General features: G+C 54.8%; 1 protein-coding gene across 2 annotated transcripts in view; it reads right to left on the bottom strand.

Moving 5' to 3' along the window:
- PPL (periplakin) overlaps positions 1-14058 on the bottom strand; it is a 44381-nt gene extending 30323 nt beyond the window's left edge. Inside the window, exon 1 of one of the 2 annotated variants that reach the window (XM_059154104.1) lies at positions 13789-14058. In XM_059154104.1, the coding sequence (XP_059010087.1) occupies positions 13789-13850 (62 nt within the window). In that variant the 5' untranslated portion in view covers positions 13851-14058. The remainder of the gene's footprint in view (positions 1-13788) is intronic. The other variant, XM_059154103.1, reaches the window with a different exon arrangement.
- Positions 14059-21716: the final 7658 nt, after the last annotated feature.

Below are 21716 nucleotides of genomic sequence, written 5' to 3'. Positions count from 1 at the left end.
GAAAGAGGTTTGGGATTTGAAAGGTATGGTGTTTCCACCGCAGGGTTTCTGCTGTTCTAAGAATCTCCCCCATCTGTAGGAGGGAAACCGCAGAATGGGAGAGCAGGGAGGGCCCGTCTACCTGGTTGTTCAAGCAGAAACCCAGAACCACCCCAGATCCCTCCCTTTCCCTTCCTTGGTTCCACCCAGGAACAGATCTCTTGTGCCTCCATCTTCCCTTTGCCCTGGGGCCTCAACCTGATCAAGGTTGCTACTTCTCACCTAGACCAGTGCAACAGCCACCCCCAACTGCCTCCCCGTACCCACTCTCTTGCTGCCTCCAGCCAGCTTCAGCACATGTCCACAATCAACCTGATCTTACCACTGTCTGGACTCCAACTTGCCACGGCATCAGAGCATCTCAAATGCTCTGAGAATAGAGTTCACACTCCTCCCCAAGGCCCAGAGGATGCCCAGACCTAACCCCTATACCCAGCCTTTTCTGCCTCAGGGCCTTTGCACCAGCTGGGACTTTGGTGGTGGGGGTCTCTGTAGATCACCTCCAGGACCACCCTGGCTAAGACTTGGTTTATTGACTGCATGCCCAACTGACCCACTCAGTCTAACTCCTTCCCAAGCTCAGCAGCCAGCAGAAGGACCTGCTTCCCAGCCTCCTGCCTCCAGGAGAGACCCAGGCTCTCCAAGGACACCACGAATCGCCAACCCTCCAGCTAGCAGCGAGAGCCACCCTTGCTGCCTTCAGCTCTCCGTGCCCAAGTCATGCTAAACCAGTTGGCCCATTTTTCCTCTCTATCCGGCCTGCAGGGAGGGAAACTGAGTCATCCTGGCGCAGAGAAAGAATGTAGGGTCTGGTGTTGCTCTGACCCGGGCAGACTTAGCCTTAGTCTCTCTCTGCCTATTTTCTTGTCTGTGTAATGGTGATAAGAATCTGTCCAACCCCAGAGAATTGAGACAACTCAAGGAGATAATCCTTGCAAAGCACTTTGCATGTGGCAGTCACATGGCGGAGGCTCAGGATTGCACCCAAAACATCGCTCACCCCAGCAACAGGGCAATGAGTCGCGCAGGTGTCTGGCGTAAGCAGATGTGCTACTGCTCCCACCTACCTGAATCTCCTCATCCATTTATAGGGTTATGGTGTCTACTTGTGGAGTGGTGAACGGAAAGACACATTTCATAGGTCGGGAGCATCCCCAAGTGGGGGTTTGTACTATGTGGCTTTGCATTCAAGGCTACTGCTGTCCCATAGAAATAGGCAGCAAGCCACATTTGGGGTTTAAATTTCTCCAGCAGCCACATGAAAAAAAAAGTCAAAAGAAAAAGGGGAACTTAATTGTTATATGATATGTTATTTAGTTAATGTAAGAAATTACTTTGACAGGTAGTCCATGGAACATTATTAATGCGTTATTTTACATCCCATTTTCCTATTACATCTCTTGAAGGCTGCCATGCAGGTTTTTTTTTTTTTTAAGGTTTTATTTATTTATTTATTTATTTATGTGACAGAGATCACAAGTAGGCAGAGAGGCAGGCAGAGAGAGAGGAAGGGAAGCAGGCTCCCTGCTGAGCAGAGAGCCTGATGCAGGGCTCGATCCCAGGACCCTGAGATCACGACCTGAGCCAAAGGCAGAGGCTTTAACCCATGGAGCCACCCAGACGCCCCACGCCATGCAGTTTTAAATTGCAGCACATCTTGCCTTATTCTAAACACACCTCACGTGGCTGGTGGTTCCCAAGCAGGACGGCAGAGTTCAGGCGATTCTGTGGCTTCTGGCCACTTTGCTACAAGCCCATCGGCTCTGCCATAGTAAAGGTGATGGGTGCTCTCAGAGGATCTAGTGGTCCTGCTCAGAGCCCGGTACCTAGGGACACTCAGTAAATGGTCATCCCTTTTGCTCTCTGCCACTCTCCCACCAAATCTACGCAGGCTGCCCTGGCACCTGCCCCAAGGCCAGGTCTGGTCTACAGATTCCCGGCTACTCGACTTCAAAACATTCCAGGGCTCCCAGCTGCACCCAGCAGAGCATGGTACCTGCGTGTAGAGGGCCAGAGCCCATCAACCACAGCCTCACACCCTTTCCCAGGCTCCCCAGAGCTGGAACGTCCTTGCCTCCGGGCCCCAGGGCAGACCCACCGGCATTTGGCTCATTCCCTGCCATCTCTCCCTCCAGGCTGGGAGAACAGCTTCTCTCCTGCCCTGGCCTCTTTCAGGACCTGCCACCCTGGGGATGAAATCACACCCCCAGAGGGGTGCTGCAACCCTGCCATATGACCGTGTCCCTAGCTGTCCCTGCCTGCCGAGAACGGCTCTGTCTCCCTTCAATCACAACTCAACTTTCTCTGTGTGTAGAGACAGAAAGTGGTGGGCACAAGGCATCTGTCTAGCGGGAAATGCTCTTCCTCCTTGGCCGGGACCACCTAGGCTTCCAGGCCTCAGTCAGTCCCCGTGTTGCCCTTGACCACGTCTATCCATCCTTCCCTTTGGGGGTTAATTCTGTTTCAGTGGGTGTGCACCGGAGCAGGGGAAGGGTGGGCAGGAGCCATCGGTTTTGGAATGTCTGGAATGCCTAAGAGTGCGCACCTCTCCCCAGAACCAGCCTCACCCTTCCCAGAGCCCAGAGCAGGGACCTGGCTGCCTGCTGGCCAGGATCATCCTCTTCTGGGTCCTGCCTCCAGGGCCAGCCAGGGCAGGAGCGCTCTCCGGGGACATCCAGACCTGCTGGGGAGGTGTACCTCTGGTGCTGGGTATCCCTCAGCCTCCACTTCCTTTTGTCCCTCCCAGACATCTGTCCATCCCTGACACAAAGGCACACACGATAGGCACTCAGGAAATGAGTGCTAAACACTGAGGGCACCTGCTAGGTACCTATAGCCCTCCTCAGCTCCTTCCCAACCAGATCCACTGAAATCTTACAGTCCGGGGAGAAAGCCACTCTTACAGTCATTGGACACTTCTCTCTTTCTAAAGATTTTAATCTTAAGTAATCTCTGCACCCAACGTGGGGCTCGAACTCACAACCCCGAGATCAAGATCATACGACACAAACTAAGCCAGCCAGATGCCCCCATTGGGCACTTTTCTTAATCCTGCCTTTATTAGACTATACACTTTTGGACAATAAGGATGTAGTCAGCTTTTTCTTTTTCTTTCTTTTTTTTTTTTTTTTAAAGATTTTATTTATTTACTTGAGAAAGAGAGAGAGAGCATGAGAGGGGAGAGGGTCTGAGGGAGAAGCAGACTCCCTGCTCATCAGGGAGCCTGATGTAGGACTCGATCCCAGGACTCCAGGATCATGACCTGAGCTGAAGGCAGTCACTCAACCCACTGAGCCACTCAGGTGCCCTCAGCTTTTTCTTTTTTAAAGATTTATCTATTTATTCTATAGATGGAGGGAGCCCAAGTGGGAGAGAGAGAGGGAGAAAGAATCTGAAAGTAGACTCTGCGTTGAACACAGCCCAGTGCTGGGCGTGATCTCACTGATCTCGGGACCACGAGATCATGACCTGAGCTAAAACCAAGAATCCAATACTCAACCGACTGAGCCACCGAGGCATCCCAGGACCGACTCATCTTTTAGAGGGCACTTTGTGACCCTTAATTCCAGGCCTTGCACAGCTTTGGGGCTCAATAAATAGGTACTGAACTGAGCTTCTGAAAGCATGGTCACAATTCCTAACCCCCCATTTTCCAGATGAAGACAACTGTGGCTTAGAGGGGATGAGAACTGCACCCCCCCCCCAAGGTCACACAGCTGGGAAGTGGTGGTGCCAGGATTAGAACAGGCTCCAGAAACACCTTCTCAGAACAAGGGTGACATCAATACCCATCCACGAAATGACATGGAGACACTGGGGAGACAGGATGAAGCAGCAAGGCGTTTCCCACTCAGGGGAGGCCTAGTGATTTACATCTTGTTGGCATCTGCCTCAGTACAATTAATCCCAGTGGTTGAGTAATAGTGGTGGCAACTGACTCAGACATCCTCCTAAGATGCCACCGTGAGGGGCTCCCGATCTGTCCCTCTGAGCAGGCCTTCTGGGAGAAGGAATCAGCACAGAGGGAACACCTCTCCAGGCTGACCCTGCTCCGGGGCCTAACACATGTTTCCACTTGGATCCTCCTAACAGCCCCTCCAGGCTGGTACTATTATTGCTCCCAGGGAACAGACTGGGACTCGGGAGGAGGGGCAGCTTGGCTGCGGCAGCTCTGGGGGCCTGGGAAAGAATGTGGGGCTGTGATTTAGGGGCTCTGGCCCTCTACACGCAGGTACCATGCTCTGCTGGGTGCAGTTGGGAGCCCTGGAATGTTCTGAAGTCAGGCAGTCACTGGACTAGTAAGCATCCAGATGGATGACTGCTATCACCCCAGCCGTCTTCTAGTCAATCACTCCTGAGTTACCTTTCAGCCCCACCCCCAACTCGTCATTTCTCCATCCCCCTTACAGGCCCTGGGAACAGGCCCTTCTTCATTACCAACCCGAGACAGGAGTTGTTAACATGCTATCAGACATCTGCTCAATTCAACACTTATTTATTGACCTTCAAACCTAAGCGAGACCTGGAATTAAGGGCACCAAACTGCCCCCCCCAAAGATAGGTAAGTCCAAAGGTTCATTATTTTAAGATTATATTTATTGGGTGCTTGGGTGGCTCAGTCAGTTAGGTTGATGTTAGGCAGGATCTCAGGGTCCTGGCATCGGGCCCCGCAACAGGCTCCTTGATCAGTGGGGAAACTACTTCTCCCTCTCCCTCTGCTGTTCCCCTTGCTTGTGCTCTCTTGTTCTGCCAAATAAATAATTAAAATCTTAAAAAAAAAAAAAGATTCATTTATTTATTTGACAGAGGGAAGGTGGCTCAAGCACAAGCAGACGGAGCAGCAAACAGAGAGAGGGAAAAGCAGATTTCCCGCTAAGCAGGGAACCCCACACGGGACTTGATCCCAGGATCATGTCCTCAACCAAAGGCAGACATCCACCAGGCACACAGTCCAAAGGTTTATAATCTAATAAGTAGGATGAAGCAAAACACCCCAATGACTATAACTGCAAAGATTTAGAATGCCTGGGTCAGCGTATTTTCATCCACTCTGTCTCATTCAGGCTTTATATCCTAACTTAATTGTGAAAAATACAGCTTGACCCAATTAAATGAAGGAAAAGAGCCAAAAGGAAACAAAAGAGAAAGCATGATAAATAAGAAATACAAACTAACATGTCAGAGGTAGGTGCAAACACATCAGTTATTACAATAAACGTGAATGAGTCAAACTCTCCTGTTAAAAGATAAGACTCTCGGGGCGCCTGGGTGGCTCAGTGGGTTAAAGCCTCTGCCTTCAGCTCAGGTCATGATCTCAGGGTCCTGGGATCGAGAGCCCCACATTGGACTCTCTGCTCAGCGGGGAGGCTGCTTCCTCCTCTCTCTCTGCCTGCCTCTCTGCCTACTTGTGATCTCTGTCGAATAAATAAATAAAGTCTTAAAAAAAAAAAAAGATAAGACTCTCAGGTGAGAATACAAAAATAAAACTAAAGCCAGCTCTGTGCCATTTCACAGGACACATACCTGAAACAGAATGATACGGGATGGTTGAGAATAAAGGAATACAGCACAATGGCTCAGGCAGCTGCTACAGCAATGGGAAAGCAAGGTAGGTGTGTGTATCTCACGGACGAGACGGATCAAAGTTATCAGTGTAAATGTGGGGTTTGCAACCCTGGCTACACATCCAAAGACGGAGGTGTGGGCCCCACCCCAGAGATTTTCTGGCTTAATCGGCCTGCGAAAGGGCCTGGACACTGCTTTTAAACTCCCCATATGAATCTAATGTACCTCCAAGGCTGAGAACCCGGAAATGAACCACAGTAATGTGTCACAGGGTTAGGGGGAGTGGACTGAGGAAGAATCCCCAAATCTCTACAGGAAGGAAGTCTTGTAAGAAAGCAGTACACAGGAAACATACAGTAAATACCAGATTGATTGGTCAATTGACTGATACTCTCCTTACTAGAAACTTCCATGGTAATTAGACAGTAAAATCCTCCACACCCAGCTATTAATCCTGGGGAAGTACGTCCTAAACAGAGAAGATTGCTGGTGTAGTAACTGCAGATCCGTTTCCCGGCCTAATCTGTTTCCGCCCAGTGAAGCCACCCAACCTCCAGGCCCGTGTCAGGCGTGTGCTCTTGGGCTCCTGTTATCCACATGCAGACGTTTGCCTTGGGTAACATCAGGGCTAATCTTGAAGATTTATGCAAGGTTTAAACTGGGCTCAAGCCAATCTCAGTGCCCCTGCAAGTCAGGACGTCATTCCAGGTTCAAGACCAGGAGTACCAGGCTCCTTTTATTAAGCATCTACTATATCCCTGATGTTGTACACCCACTGTCTTCAGTGTTCTCCACAAGCTTATGCTCCTCCAACCCACAGAATCAAGAGAGACCTTCTGCCACTGTCTACTGAGTGCTATGTGTGGTTGGCACCATTCTTGGGGGTATGGGAGTGACTGCACAGCATGCAAAGTCCCGGCCTTCGTCAGGCCCAGAGAGGGGTAGGAATGAGGCCAGCAGCACAGCAGGGCCTGAAAGGCGGGTCTGCAACTCCCAAACTCAGGTTCCTTCTACTCCACCCACCATGCCCTCTGTCCCTGCCCATGGGCCCCGGCCTCCCCTTCAGGAACAGTGGAGCTTGGCTGCTCATTTTATACTTTGTAAGAGTGAAGCTCCTTAATCGTGGCAGCAGGACTGAGACCTCTCAGTTCTTGGCACAGACTTAGAATCAATCCTTCCTCAACCTTCAGTTGGATCCACAATGTCCCCACACCCAGGACGGAGAAATGAAAACCAGAAAAGCTGGGAGTCTGAGACCCCAGCCCAGGCCACTGGGGCAGCGAGGAGTTCCGCACACAGTCGTTTCCTTGCAGCGTTCCGGGGTCAGCAGGCCACAGACGGAGCTGCCGGTCAGGGAGTGGCTGGGCGGGCAGCTACCTTACAAGGCCTGACAAACCCTTCGCCCAGGCAAGGGTGGGCCAGGCGGCCAGCTAGGACACTCTGGTGGCCAGCTTGCCTGCTCCCAGCTCAGAATGTCCGTGTTAGAGCAGCTCAGGGTCGCTGGGCAGGCTACTAAACTCTGAGCCTCACCTGAAACAGAGCCATCGGGGCTGAGAAACACCACATATCATCATTTAGGGCGGCCACTCCAAGCCAGGACTCAACCCTGAGCCTCTTGTATGTTCACAGCTTTCCCAGTACCCTCTGCTGCCTTCCTGACACTTTCCATCTGTGTCTCCCGATCCAGAACCATCCTGCTTGCCTTCCAGTCTTGCTCCTCTGGCCTCAGGACCAGCCCCCCTGGGCTTACCTCCCCTTCTCCCCATGACCCCTTCTCCCACTAATGACCAGACCCTGAGACACAGGACTCCAGGCTCCCGCCCATGCTGTTCCTGCTGCCAGCTCTCCTTGCCATCCCACTCCTCACTTTAAAGACCTGAAAACTCATGATCTAGCTCAAACACACACAAAAGCACAGAAAAGAACCCTACCACCAAGACGCGGCTGATGTTCCCACGCGGCCGTACTTGCTTTGGATTTTGTTTACTAAGAAATACGATGTTATCGTGTATTACCCCTTCGGCCACCTCCTCTGGGGGAGGGTGATTTTGGAGCTACTGGTTTCCTCCTAAGCCCGTTTCATGCTCTCCACTACGTACCTCTGTCTGCATCCAGAAAACAAACAAACAAAAAAAACATCCAATTGCTTTGTATGAAGGTTTTTCCAAATGTACATAAATGTACTCTGTCTCCTTCGTTAGCTTTGTTCACTGATGACTTTTCGGGCTGATGCACCTGGAGACACCTACCCCACCTCATCCCGCTCCAGGCTCTCTCCATCCACCCACCCCCTGCTCGTCCCCCAGAAGCCCTCGGGCTGGCTCGGGGCCCCTCTGCCTCCACTGTCCCAGCATTTACCACCCTGCATTGTTGCCTCCTGCTTACTGAGCACACAGAAGGTGGCTGGATGAGGACAGGGGTCAACGGCACTCTCTGTTCAGGCCCTCACACTCTGTCCCACCCCCACCTTCCTGGTCAGTGCACATGTGCGCGTGCATATGTGTGTGTGTGTGTGTGCACGCGTGTGTGTGCTCTGTGAGGGGTTCAAGGAGGGAGAGCATCTTAGCAGTCCTTCATGGCTCACCCTCATTCATTCATTCATTCGTTTGTTCATTCAGCACATGTGCCACACCAGCCAGTCTCTTGGGTGGGGAGGGGAGATATCCACCTCCCTCTGGCCAAAGGACCAGAGTTAAATGGCTGCTGAGATAAGGATCAAGGAGATGGGCAGGACAAGAGGTTAGGGAGGGCTTAAGGAACAGAGACCAACCAAGAAAGAGGAATAGAAATGGGCTAAGAGGGGTGGGAAGAGCATTCCAGGCAAAAGGAACAGTGTAGGCAAAGGCCATGTGGTTGGATGTGGTGTGGAAAGGACAGGGTGAGGGCACGGATTCATGTGTGCAGGGCTGCCGCAACCAGGGCCTGAGAGCAAAGGGGCAAGGGTTAAGCAGCAGGGGACAGGATCAGATCTGCATCTTGCAAAGAGCTCCCCGGCAGCCATGGGGAGAAGGGACTAAGGTGTCAGGGTGGAAGCAGGAACTGTGAAGAGGCTACTGGAAGTATGCCGGCAAGAGGGCCTGCGCTGCTGGCTAGGCAAGGATAAGCAAGGCAGAACTGAGGACAATGCAGGGCTGGCCCCTGCAGAGAGCGACCTCCTGCCTGGGGGACCAGGGGTCTCCCTGCCCAGGCTCAGGAGGCTGAAACACAGAAGGGCCACCAAGAGCACAGAGAACAAAGACCAGAGGCCATTTTCCCCTTCCCCCTCCAGAGACAGGCTGGGGCAGGCCGGGAGAAGGGCAGGTGCCCCTTGCCTGGAGTAGGAGGGAGCCGGGAAGCCCAGGTCCTCCTCTCTTGACAAGGAGCCTTGGAAATGCTCTTAGAGGCAGCTTCTCCCTAGTGCCCAGGCCCTTTGGGTGCCCCTCACCCTCCTTGGAGTATTGCCTGAATGGTGTGAATTGAGCTAAGCCTCTCCCCAAAAAACTTCCCATCCCCAGATGACTGCCCCTGACAATGCTCGAAATGCCACCATTAGCAGCCATTCCAAAGGTTCAGTGCTGTTCTGTTCTGAATCTAATTTATCAGGTCTCCTTCCCTCTGCCAACAGGAGCACTGGGCAAGTGAGGGCAAAGCCACAGTGAGGGGAAGCAGACAGGGTTGCTGGGGCGGAGTCAGGGAATACAAAAGCCAGTGACTCCACCATCTGCCCTGGGGCAGTCCCTGGAGAGAGCTGCCACCAGACCCAGGTGTGGGTGGGAAGACCTAGTTTCCCTTCCCAGGGGCTCCTGGGCCCCCAGCGTCGGCCACCTGTGAGCTACAAGGGGAGGTGAGTGCCTTTACTCTTGGCCTCAGTGTTACCCTCAGTGAAATGAGACACCAGCACCAGACTGGCTGGCACGGTGTCAGAATGAGACACTGTAACACCCACAGCCGCGCTGGGGGCACAGAAGGTGCTTGAGAAATGGTGGGATCCTCCAGTACAAACCACCCCAGTGGCTGGAGGTGGGCTTTGCTGACAGAACCCTCCCCAAATCGTTCAGGCTTTCCAGCTGTCACTAATCAGTGGGTGCAGGTGTGTCTCCTTGGATCTTCTGGAGGTGGGGGGCCCCATGAATGGTGAGGTGAATGGATGAGAGTCAGCGGATCTCCTGCCCGACCTGGGAAAAGAAGACAACTGCCTGGTCAGCTCTGGGCTTAACACTAGCCTTACCCTTACAGTGTGTGCTGACCGGTGCTGGAGTTGACTGTGCCCTCATGGTGAGCCAGATCTGGGGCTGGGCACCGAGCAACCTTACCAGCAGGGGCGTGCTATCATCACTCCCATTTTGCAGATGAAGAATCTAAGACTCAGAGATGTTAAGTGACCTGTCCATGGTCACACAGTCAGGAGGGGCAAAGGGAGGACTTGAACTCACACCTGACTGACATCAGACTTTGTACTCTCAAACACCAAGAGGCTCAGGGTACCCCAGCCAGCTTCCAGGAGGGTAGGCACCCCTTTCACCAGCCCTTAAAGCCTTGGGCCCCGCCTCCCACACAGGGTGCTCCCTGTTAAGACACGTTAATTCTTGCAGGATGCAACTCAGGTTAGTTTGAGAGGTGAGGCCAGGCTGCTGGGGGCTTACTGGGACCCATGTCTAGGCGGAGGGGCAAAATGAGTCCCATTTTACAGATGAGGAAGCTGAGGCTCTGTGAGGCCAAATTTCTTTGCCAAAGTCAAACGGAGGCAGAATTCAGTCTAACTCCCAAGCCGGATTTTAACCAGTCCACTCCTCCCCATGACAGGATGGACACCTCCCCAGGAAGTCCTGCCTGATCTCCTAGGTCTCCGCCCTGACAGCTCTGACTTCAGACCAGTCAGGCACACCAGAGTCGCTGCGCTAGAGACCTCATCTATCCGGCCCTAAGTCCCACCACCAAGACACAGTCCTGTAGCTACACTAGTAATTAAGCATAACTCCATCAAGTACAAGGAGATTGTCAATGTCTCCTCCACCTCCTCGGGAAAACAGCAGCCCTGGAGTTGTGCAGTGCACAGCCTGTCCATCAGCATCCAGTTCAACCCCAGGCACATGGTAGGTGTCTTATCTGCATTTGTTCAGTAGTTATAATCATCACAGCAGCCATAGATTGAGGCCTCCTAGAACTCTCATCTCTTTCCCTGTGTTATTTCATTTAATCTTCATGCCATCAATATCATCCCACAACAATGCTTATGCCCATTCTACAAGGGAGGAAACACCAGAGCAAAGGCCAAGCAGCTTGCCCTGGGTTGCCTAACCAGGAAGGGGCAGCTGCTAGGGGCTGCACTCTCAGCCGCTTTTCAGGGTTAGGTCCCCTCCAGACCTTCCCTGCTGGGCTGGATGGCTGTGCTCATCCTCGGTGACCTGCACTATTAGGCCTGACCCTGTCATTAGCTTAGGTGTGAACATCAGCTCCCACACCTGTTATTAGGAACCAGGGTGACAAGAGCAGCGGGGTTCACCTGTCCCAGCCCTCCCCAGTTTCAGATGCTAGAAGGCGGACAAACAGGGAGAGGCGGTTTTCTCCAAGAGGGCTCTTCTGTGGTTCCCTTGCTTCCGGATCCTGGGTCCCCTGCACTGAAGAGGGTGATACTGACCCTCTGTCTGGGTACTTCCTGTGTGCTAGGGGCATTCTGTGTGTGGTCACATTTGCCCCCCTCCCAGGACCTCATGCTGGAAACACGTATTCGTACCATCCCAGCTTTGCGGGTGAGGAAGGTGAGGCTCAGGGTGGTTCCCCGACTTGCCTGTAGCACCTGTGGCAAACCTGGGATCAGAAGGGAGGCCTTCTGCTCTCGGGACCGGAGCTCCCACCCAACTCGCCACCTCTTGCTGGCAACCCCACCCTCCCTCACATAAAGGAGACCACCCCAGGGTGAAAGATTGAGGGTCAGGGACCCCGTCACAAGTGACCACATCTTGGAGCTCCACGACAGTGCTAGGCACCAACTGCCACTCTGAAGATTCTTGTTGAGAGAACGGAGCAAGAGGCTGTTCCCCAGCCCACAACCCAGTCCATGAACTTGTCCCTACTGAGGGGAAGGGACAGAAGGATGCACTGGTCTGGTGAGGTCAGGGAGGGAAGCTCCCAGTCCCTACTCAGGGCTGTCTGTCCCAGGCCACAGAGCCCAAAGGAAGAGTCTCTCATCCCATCCTTGGGGAGAGAATCAGGAAGGCTTCCTGGAGAAAGAACCTCAAATCTGAGATCTGAGATCCAGGGCTGTCAGCCAAGGGCAGAGGATGGCTGCCTTGGGCCAGAAGTATGCAGGGAGGGAAGAGGGGACAACAGAGGGGCAGGACCCTGAGTCCTTGCTGCCCCAGGCCCTTGGAGTCCATGAAGCTATAAAGGATGGGAATTCCTTCCTTCCTATCCTCTGTTGGGAAAGCCAAGACCCTTCCAGCTTGTACGATTTCATCATAACCTTGTTAGGTCCAACCTTCTTTTGGGGGACCAGCTGAAGGGATTAGGGTCTGGAGGGATGGGGGAGGCAGAGGGCAGGGTGAGGCCTGGCCCATCTCCCGGTGTGTGGGTGTGTGCATGTGTGAAGGACTGGAGGAGCCCGAGTCTTGGTGGGGAGAGAACAGAGCAGTCCCCCATGGCTGGCACAAAGTATGCGATTGTGCAATGCTCCAGGGAACAGCCCAGGGACTGGACAGGACCCCAGCTAGGTCTGAGAGCCAGCTGGACTCAGCCACAGAGGAACAGCATAGAGGGCCCTGCCCAACCTCTGGGGTTGTGAAAGCCTGGGGAGGCTCGGGAGGGGGGAGACTTTAGAGGGGAAAATAAATGCCTCTGAGCTTGTAACAGTCCAAAGCAGAGATGGGGAACCCTGAAATCACAGGGGGTGCAGTTTCTGAAAAACCTGGAACTCACAGAAATAGAGTGCCCAGGGCTGCCTGCACCTGCTGAGGAGTCTGCCTGGGCTGGATGGCAAGAGTACTGTGGGAGCCCTGGCCGGAGTCTTCCCACCTTCTGGGCCTGGACAGGAGTGTGGATCATGGTGGCGTGAGGGCATGTTAGGGTGAACACTGCCAGGCTGGTGGGCAGTGCAATTCGCTGAGTCTCCCACCTGAATAGAGCTTGGTAAAGCGCACGGTCCTAGCCAGGAGCCCCCCAACTCATATTTGCAAGCGTTGAAGTCCCACCCCTTCCCTCAATCTCAGCATCTCCAAGAGGCTTCCCTAAACCGGTTATTAAATGACTACATTAGGCTTATCAAAACGGACGTGGGCTGCCGTCTCAACGCAAACACATCAAGACATGTCATTCCCTTCCCAGGCCGCCCTGGGAACCTGAGGCTCAGAGACGCCGCCAGTTTCTGGGCTGGGGGGTGGGGCGCACCCCTGGGAAGTCAGGCAGCGAAAAGGAGGCTCGGATGACGCCCAGCTGCCACGCAAACCCCGGCAGAGGTAAAGGGGCGGCTCAGCCTGTTCCCCCCTAACCCACCGACCCCATACACACCCACGGGTTTTTCTAGGTGACGCTCTGGAGGGCAGGGTGGCAGGTACGGGGAACGGCTGCCGCAGGCGGCACACAGACCACCTTGCCGCCGCACACCAGCCCCACCTCCAGCCCCACCAAGCCAGGAGCACCTGCGCGCTCTCCAAGAAGCGCTGGCGAGCGCCCCCCTCCCCAGCCCAGCTCAATTTCCCTTCCCCCGTGAGCCCCTACACGAAACTTCCTGAGTCCCCTGCGGCGCCCCCGCCTTGGCTTTAGCTTCCTCCCGACACACCACCGTCCACCCCTGCGGTGCGTCCCATCTCGGGAGAACCCCCAGCGCAAGGGCGACCCTGTACTTCCAGAAGTCCCCTGTACTTCCAGCTCAGCTCTCCACGCTCTAGGTGACCAAGTTAATGCTCCCTGGGCTCCTACAATCTCCGGTGCCAAGTATCATGTTTCCCCTCGGTCGCCCCCAGCGCCCACCCCCATTCCCACCCTGGCAGCGCTCGCCAGCTCAAGGGTGTCCCTCGGAGCCGCGTTCCCTCCTGGCGCGCACTCCCGGCTCAGCTCCCCGCCCCCTGGGCCACGCTTTCGGGGGCGCTCTGCAGCTCTCCCGGCCAGGTCGCTGCCCCCACGCTCGGGGCTGTGCTTCCCGCCTAGGACGCCCCTCAGCGCGCTGGTTTCCCGCCGCCGTCCCGGGCGCGGCGTGCGGCGTCTACTCACCTCCGAGTCTGCACGGTGGGGCTGTATTTGCCTTTGTTTCTCTTCCTGAAGAGCGAGTTCATGGTGGCGCTCGGGGTGCGCGGGCGGGGGCGGCGGGTCGCAGCGCCGGGCTGGCACTGGGAGGCGGGCGGGCCCGGCGCGCACCGAGGGGCGGGCAGGGGACGCAGGTGAGCGAGCGGCGGCGCAGAAACCCCTAGTGCGGCGCGGCGACGGCGGCGAGCGGTCACTACTCACGGGGGGCGGGGCGACCGCCGGCCTCCGGCTCTCCCCGCCGCTCGGGGAGAAGGTGGTGCTTACCTTCCCGGAGGAGGGGCCACCGGGCGGGCGGGGCTCCCAGGCCCCTTGGGCGCGCGCCCTCGGCCTGGGCAGAGCGAGTGGAGCGTCCAGCCTGGCCTGGGGGTGGGACACGGGGACCTGTCGGGACACCGCCCACCCTCCCCGGCCCCTGCTCTCTAGTGACTGGCAGGTGGGCGGGCGCGCACCGGCCGCTTTCCCGGGCACACCCAGCCTCACACTCACCACCCCCTCCCCCGGGCCTGGCGCGCCCCCTGGCTGAGGGCCCTCACCTGGCTCTCCGCAGCCCCTCGCGCGCGGCGCTCGCGTCTCCGTGGCTCACACCCAGGTGGTTCCCCCCAGACAGGTGTGGCAGAGACTAGATGTGTCTCTGTGCCTTGGCTAGCTGGTCGGTTACACTCAGGTGGTAGTAGTGCCGATGGCAATTGAGAAAAGAGGTTGGGGAGCGCACCTGCCTGATTCAGATCCCTGACCTCAACCACAAATGGTCAGCTGACACCCGGCAAGACGTCTTCCTGCTCCCAGCCTCAGTTTCCTTATTTGTCAAACAGCGATAACAACTGGCCATAGCTCCAAGATTAGGAGGAGAGTCCTTTTGAAGATTTACTGTTGAGAATCCACACAAAGTACTTAGCACAGCGTCTGGCCCAAATGTACAGGAAGCATGGCCATCTAGAAGGTAGACAAAAAATCCTTTGAAACTAATGACCCCAGGCCCTGGCATGAAAGAAATACTTCATGGCTGGTCATAAAAGCGGCTGGATTCTGGTTCAAAATAGCCAGCGTGTGCTCAGGTTACATCGTGCGCGGTGGGGTGCCTGGGATAGACTGCGTGCAGCCCACTGTCCACCCCCGTTAAGTGTGTTCCAGTCAAGAGGACTGAGCTGTACAGACAGTAAACCGAGTCTGGCAGTGAGCCCAAATGGGGCCCAGACAGCTGGGAAGGTTCAGGGCCACTTTAGAGGGGAGTGGGGGTGAGGGCTGGGCCCAGCAGGAAAGGAGGAACAATGAGGTCTGCAGGGGAGGGAGGCAGGAGTCCGCCAACCCTACCCGCCCCATTCCTAGTCCTCAGGCCCGTCCCTTCCCCACAGGTTATTATTTATAAAATAAGGACATTGCTGGGGCATCTGAGTGGCTCAGTTGTTAAGCCTCTACCCTCAGCTTGGGTCATGATCCTTGGATCCTGGGATCCTGGGGTCCTGGGATGGAGCCCAGCATCAGGCTCCCTGCTCAGCGGGAAGCCTGCTTCTTCCTCTCCCACTCTCCCTGCTTGTGTTCCCTCTCTCTCTGTCTCTCTCTCAAATAAATAAATCAAATCTTTAAATAAAATAAAATAAAATAAGGACATTGATGTGGAAGTTGATTCCCAAAGCCTTTTACTACCCCTGGACCCCGGAGCATCTGAGACACACGGGAACATTTAGACCATCTCTTGCCCCTGCCACCAAAGGACTTCAGTTTCAAAGTGTTACAGAGACTCCAGGAAAATCTTATTCTTAATGAGGCACCTGAGGGTGGTCTTCGGCGGGGGTCTGTGAATCCTTATAGCTTCTTTCAAAATGTGTGTCCGTATGTGCATTTTTCTTGGGGAAGGCCTATTGCTTTCAGGGGTTCCTTCATTCACTCGTCCTGCAGATACTAACACTCTCCCAGCTTTGGCTGCCTGATTCCGCTACAATGATAAGAAAAGGGAGGGGCACCTGGGTGGCTTCCTGGGTTAAAGCCTCCGTCTTCAGCTCAGGTTATGCTCCCAGGGTCCTGGGATGGAGCCCCACACCCGGCTCTCTGCTCAGCAGGGAGCCTGCTTCCTCCTCTCTCTGCCTCCTTGTGATGTCAGTCTGTCAAATAAATAAAATCTTTTTTTTTTAAAGGGGAAAAAAACCCAAAATACACAGGGGTGCCTCTCTCTGAACCAGAATCCAGCGGCTTTTATGATGGGGGCTGGGGGGGCAAAGAGACTCAAGTCCATCCTGCTGACCCTGGGAATAGGTATCAGGTGGGGGAGGGGCAGGGAACCCAGGGCCTGCAGAAACCAAACTCAGCACAGAGTTTACCCACCCACAACCCCAAGTGGGCCATAGTCAGGATCTGCTTTTGCCCTTGTGGCAACTCTGCCTGGAAACCCTTTCTTTACTTCTCCCTATTACCTATCCCTGCAGGGTGTCTTACACGGGAGCTAAGCATGCTTTAGGGGATGTTCCTGGCAGCATTGTTGCTATGGAGACAGCCCTGGAGACAACCTGATGACCATGGGGAGATACTAGTTAAATAACCCATGATGCATCCACACCAGGAGACCGTGCAGCTGGAAACGAACGACAGGCAGATGTGGACACACGTGGTCAGGCACCAGAAGTGCGAAGGAGAGAATATCCATGGGTAAATGCACAGAAAGCTTCTGGAAGGAACCACAAGAAACTTAGCTGTGAGTCTCCTCAGGAGGGACCAGAGAAATATCTGAATTTTCATTGTATACCCTTTTACAGTATTTTGATTTTATGTTTTATGTATTTTTATTTTTTTAAAAAAATCTCTTGATTTTATTTTTTATTTGCGTGAATCACCTTTTTGGTTGCCATTTTTAAACTTGTTTAAATTAAAAATGATGCAAGTCTTGGGGTGCCTGGGTGGCTCCGTGGGTTAAAGCCTCTGCCTTCAGCTCAGGTCATGATCCCAGGGTCCTTGGATCAAGCCCCGCATCAGGCTCTCTGCTCAGTAGGGAGCCTGCTTTCCCCTCCCTCTCCCTCGCCTGCTGCTCTGCCTACTTGTGATCTCTGCCTGTCAAATAAATAAATAAAGATCTTTTAAAAAATGACCCAAGTTGGGCATTCCCTCTTCTCACTGCCTCCCCGCCCCATCCCGGCTGCATGCCCCTCTATCTGCACCCATCACACTTGATGGTGATAACCGTCTTCCTCGTTGGACTTTCTTACTGAACTGGGAAGTACTGGTAGGTAAAGATTATGAAAAACACAAAACTTGGGGACTGGAAGAACATGTGGTGAAGCAGGAAACTGCTCTCCCCTCAAGCTGCTGATAATCTAAGAGCTGAGACAAAGATAGAGCTCTTTGAGTTGTGCTGGATGAGTCTGGGAAGAGCCTTATCAGGGCTCCAAAGACAGGAAGGAGCAGCCTGGGAGACCTGGGGTGGAGTCCTCGCTTGGTCCCTTTCGCCGGTGTGGATATGGGCAAGTCATCTTGCCACTCTCAGCCTCAGTTGTCCTCATCTGTGAAATAGGCACACAACAATAGCATCGAGCACAGAGGGCGAGCCCCCCATGTGTGTGGCACGCCCCCTGCAGTTAGTGACAGCTCCACAAATGGGAGGGAGTTACATCTGCAGCTGGGGGCTGGTGCTTGTGGGGCTGAGGGGTACAAGCAGTCATAGGAGCCCCAAACTGTGTCAAAACTCCAAACTTGTCCCAATTTCCAAGTCTTTCCCCACACCTCTTAGAAAGGTGATGATCAGGGGTGTCTGGGCGGCTCAGTCCGTTGAGGGTTCCGGTTGTGATCTCACGGGTCTTGGGATAGAGCCCCATGCCAGGCTCCAAGTTCAGTACAGAGTCTGCTTGGAATTCTCTTTCCTTGTCCCTCTGCCCCTCCCCCTGCTCTCTCGCTCGCTCGCTCTCTCTCTGAAACAGATAAATTAAGAGGAAAAAAAAAGGAAGGTGATGTTGGCTTTGGAAGGAAACCGGGCTAGGGACCTCCAGGTTAGCCTCCTTGAAGCTCAGCTGCTGATAACAGTCGTGACACTGACGATATTTATGTCATTTCTCATTTATGGAGGACAGACTCCGTGCCAGGCAACATGGCATGTGCCCAACCTGCCTCAGCTGATTGGTTCTCTCCAAGGACCCCCGCTGGGTGAAGCAGCCAGCTCTCCCCACATGGGGCAAAGCACTCTTATCTCACGTTCCAGGGAAGGGCACTGAGGCCCTGAGAGGGCTGGTGCCCAGCGGAGCTGATTCCTGGGTCAGCCTGCTCTAGCACGGAGCTCGGACCCCCACCCATCTCCACCCTCCCGGCCTCCTGCTGACTCAGCTGGGGAGAATTAGCAGATTCAGGGAGGAAATCTGGGCCGTGCTTCACCATCCCTCCCTGCTCTGTTCTCTGAAATCTGGACTCGGAGCCGGCGAGGCTCTGTGTGTATACACACGTGTGCAGGACACTCGTCTGTGGGCAGGCCGGATGGGGTGGGAGCCGTGTTCTGGCCCCGTGCATCCTCCTCTGGGCAGATGGGATTTGTTTGGTTCCGTGGAGCCCTCTTATGCCAAGTGACTCATTCCCGGGTCGGTCGGCTGGGGGTGGGGGTTCGGGGGAGGGTGTTTGCTTTCCTGGGGTTTGCCTGATGGTTAAACCCACGGAGGTGGCACCTGTAGGGGCCTCCTGCAGTGCCCTGGCAACCAGACCATCCTCGGTCCCTGAACCCTGGCCCCTCTCTGCAGCGGGGCCTGGCTGCTGACTCCCAGGAGGCCACCGCCTTCCGAAGGGTCACACACACCCTCGTTGTTTGCTGTGGTTGTTTCCCCAGCGGTTGGAGAGGCTGGAGAGGTGCTCACTCCCTCACTGGCTTGGGGTGTTCCTGTGAACCAGTTTCAAACAAGAAGGGCAGCATTCTCCCAGCCCCAGAGACAGGGGTGTGTGGGACCTGCAGCCCGTCCCTAACCACACCGCCTTCTCCCATCGTCCTGTGGACAGCCATCTCCTGTCTCCAACTGTGTGACCCCACACCCCACCTGAGGAGCATTTTAAAATGCAGATTCTAGAGTCCCCTGGTGGGATGGATCTAGAAGGGCCTAGGAATCTGCATGTTAACAAACACCTACACTCTGGTTACTGAAACCGTCCTAAGAAGCACACTCTGGGTCCCCCGGAGAAACACAGCTGCGAACAGACAGATGCAGTACCTGCTCCCACCTGGAAAGAGCCCCCAGGCTGTAGCTTGAAGCCCACCTGGGTTTGAATCCTGGCTCAGCCACGCCCCCACCTGTGTACCCTTGCGGGAGTGGGGTGGCTTCGCCCACTGGGGTCTCGGTTTCCCCATCTGTAAAATGGGGAAAACTCATTGTGGCATGGGGCGCCCCAAGCCCCTGGCACGGAAAGCCCTCTCCCCCACTCTTCAAGGGGACAGGAGGGGACTGGCCCAGCTTCACCCTGCGTTTTGTAACATGTATTTACTTTTCTTGCAGAACAATGCAAGGGATGGAAAAATCATGTTGGCTCTCCAGCCCAGCTGGGCTGACTCACACTCGGTTGTGGGGGCCTGGTGAGCTCCCCACAACACCCCTGGGGCCAGAGGGGAGGCTGGACCCTGGCAGCAGAGGGAGGAAAGGGTCCGTGGTGAGTCACCCTACTCAGCTCCTGAATCATCCCCTGAGAATGTGCCTCGGGGCCCTACCCGCAGGGCCCCCCACACCGGGCAGGCTGCCCTATCCTGGCCATCTCCCCACTGCTTGCCAGGCAGCCCCACCCTGCTGCCCTCCCAGAGAGCCGCTGCTCAGAGGACCCTCTTGCCAGCTCCCTCTGGACGCAGGTGTGAATCTAGAACGGCTGTGTGTTGTCAAAATACTGAAACAGCTCCTGACAGTGGTTGAATAGAATAGCGGCCACTCTGAAGCCCTGGTGCCCCCCTGTAGCCCTGGCCCTTCCCCCGGACCGAGGGGTTAACCCTCAGCTCTGCACTGGGACTCTCAGACCCTGCCTCTCCCACTCTGACCCAGCCCTGCTAGCCCATCAGTCCATCTGGCCGATCCAGGCCTCATCATGAACCCTGGATTGCTTTCCAGTACAACCTGCTCCCTCTCTCTGGACACCTCATTCTAAGCCCTTCTCTGGGCCTCTCAGCCAGGCCAGAAGGGCCTCCCAGTGAGGAGGTCACACTGTCAGGCAGAGAGCAGAGCTGGGTGGGACCAGACAGGCTCTGCCAGGCTTGGGATCCCCGCAGGACAGGCTGCCCATCCCTACCCCAAAACTCCGATCCTCCCCTAAACGCCCAACCTTTCTTCCTCCCACCCCGCCTTGTGGGGCCCTGCCAGGGCTCACGCTGCCCAGACCGGTAAGTCTGCATTTCTGGGGCCATTGTCCAGGGTGTGGCAGCCCTTGGGGATGGCCCAGGTCAGAAGGTCAAAACCCCATTCCCTCCAGAGCCTGGAGGTCTACGTGATGGGCAAGCTAGGCAACAAGGGGCAGAATCAAATTGGGTTTTAGCTTGAAGTCAATCTGGGTTTGAATCCTGATTCTGCCGTGTACCCAGCTGTGTGACAGGCAAGGGGCTTAAACCCTCTGAACCTCAGTTTCCCCATCTATAAACTGGGAAAGAGCCAATGAGTTAAGATATCAAATCCTGGGGCACCTGGGTGGCTCAGTGGGTTAAGCCTCTGCCTTCAGCTCAGGTCATGATCTCAGGGTCCTGGGATCGAGCCCCACATCGGGCTCTCTGCTCAGCGGGGAGCCTGCGTCCCCCTCTCTCTCTGCCTGCCTCTCTGCCTACTTGTGATCTTTCTCCCTGTCAAATAAATAAATAAAATCTTAAAAAAAAAAAAAGTGATCAAATCCTAACGCCTCTGTTTCCTAGCTGTGTGACCCTGGGGAAAGGTCTTTCCTTCTCTGAACCTCAGCTTCTCCACCTGCAGAATGGGGAAAACTCTAACACCTGTGCCCCAGGGGCTTGAAGGATTTGGTGAAGTAAGACATGTAGTGAAGACTAGCAGTCACAACCCTGCTGAGTGTTTACTGTGTGCTAGGCCTGTGCTAAGTGCTTGGCCTACGGGTTCCAGGTTCACTGAGGTGTGACAGACATACAACAAAGGATGCGTATTTCAAGGTACCATCCAGGGGTGCCTGGGTGGCTCAGTCAGTCATTAAGCGTCTGCCTTCAGCCCAGGTCATGATCCCAGGGTCCTGGGATCGAGCCCCGCTTCGGGAGGCCTGCTTCCCCTTCTCCACCCCACTTGTGCTCTCTCTCACTATCTCTGTCTCTTTTTCTCAAATAAATAAAATCTTGGTGGGGGGGGAGTGTACCATCCAATGAGTCTTGACATCAGCACCCAACAGTGAAACCAGGACTGCCACGAAGGAGATGAACTAGCCCTCCTCCTCTCCCCACTTTTCAGATGTGGAAACCAAGGCTCCAAGACAGGAAGTGTCTGCTCAAGGTGGTCAGGAGAGGACTCAGGATTCAAACCCTGCAATTTGGGGTGCCTGGGTGGCTCATTCGTTAAGCATCTGCCTGTGGCTCAGGTCATGATCCTGGGGTCCTGGGATCGAGCCCCACATCGGACTCTCTGCTCTGCTCGGGGGGAAGCCTGCTTCTCCCTCTCCCACTCTCTCGTGGTCTCTTTCTGTCAAAGAAATAAAATCTTTAAAAATAAACAATAATAAATAAGCCCTGCAATTTGGGGCACCTGGGTGGCTCCGGTGGTTCAGCATCTGACTCTTGATCAGCTCAGGTCCTGGGATCAAGCCCAGCATCGGGCTCTCCACTCAACAGGGAGTCTGCTTCCCCCCCCCCCTCTCCCTCTGCCCCACCCCCACTTGCACTCTCTCACTCTCCAAAATAAATCAATAAATCTTAAAAAAAAAAAAATAGCAAAAACCAACAACCAAGCAGTCTGGGCTAGCATCCTTGTCCCCAC

This window comes from Mustela lutreola, chromosome 17 (assembly GCF_030435805.1).
Source record: "Mustela lutreola isolate mMusLut2 chromosome 17, mMusLut2.pri, whole genome shotgun sequence".
NCBI classification, from domain to species: Eukaryota; Metazoa; Chordata; class Mammalia; order Carnivora; family Mustelidae; genus Mustela; species Mustela lutreola.
Note: the sequence above shows the minus strand (reverse complement) of the source record. Positions and strands in the feature narration are given on the sequence as shown.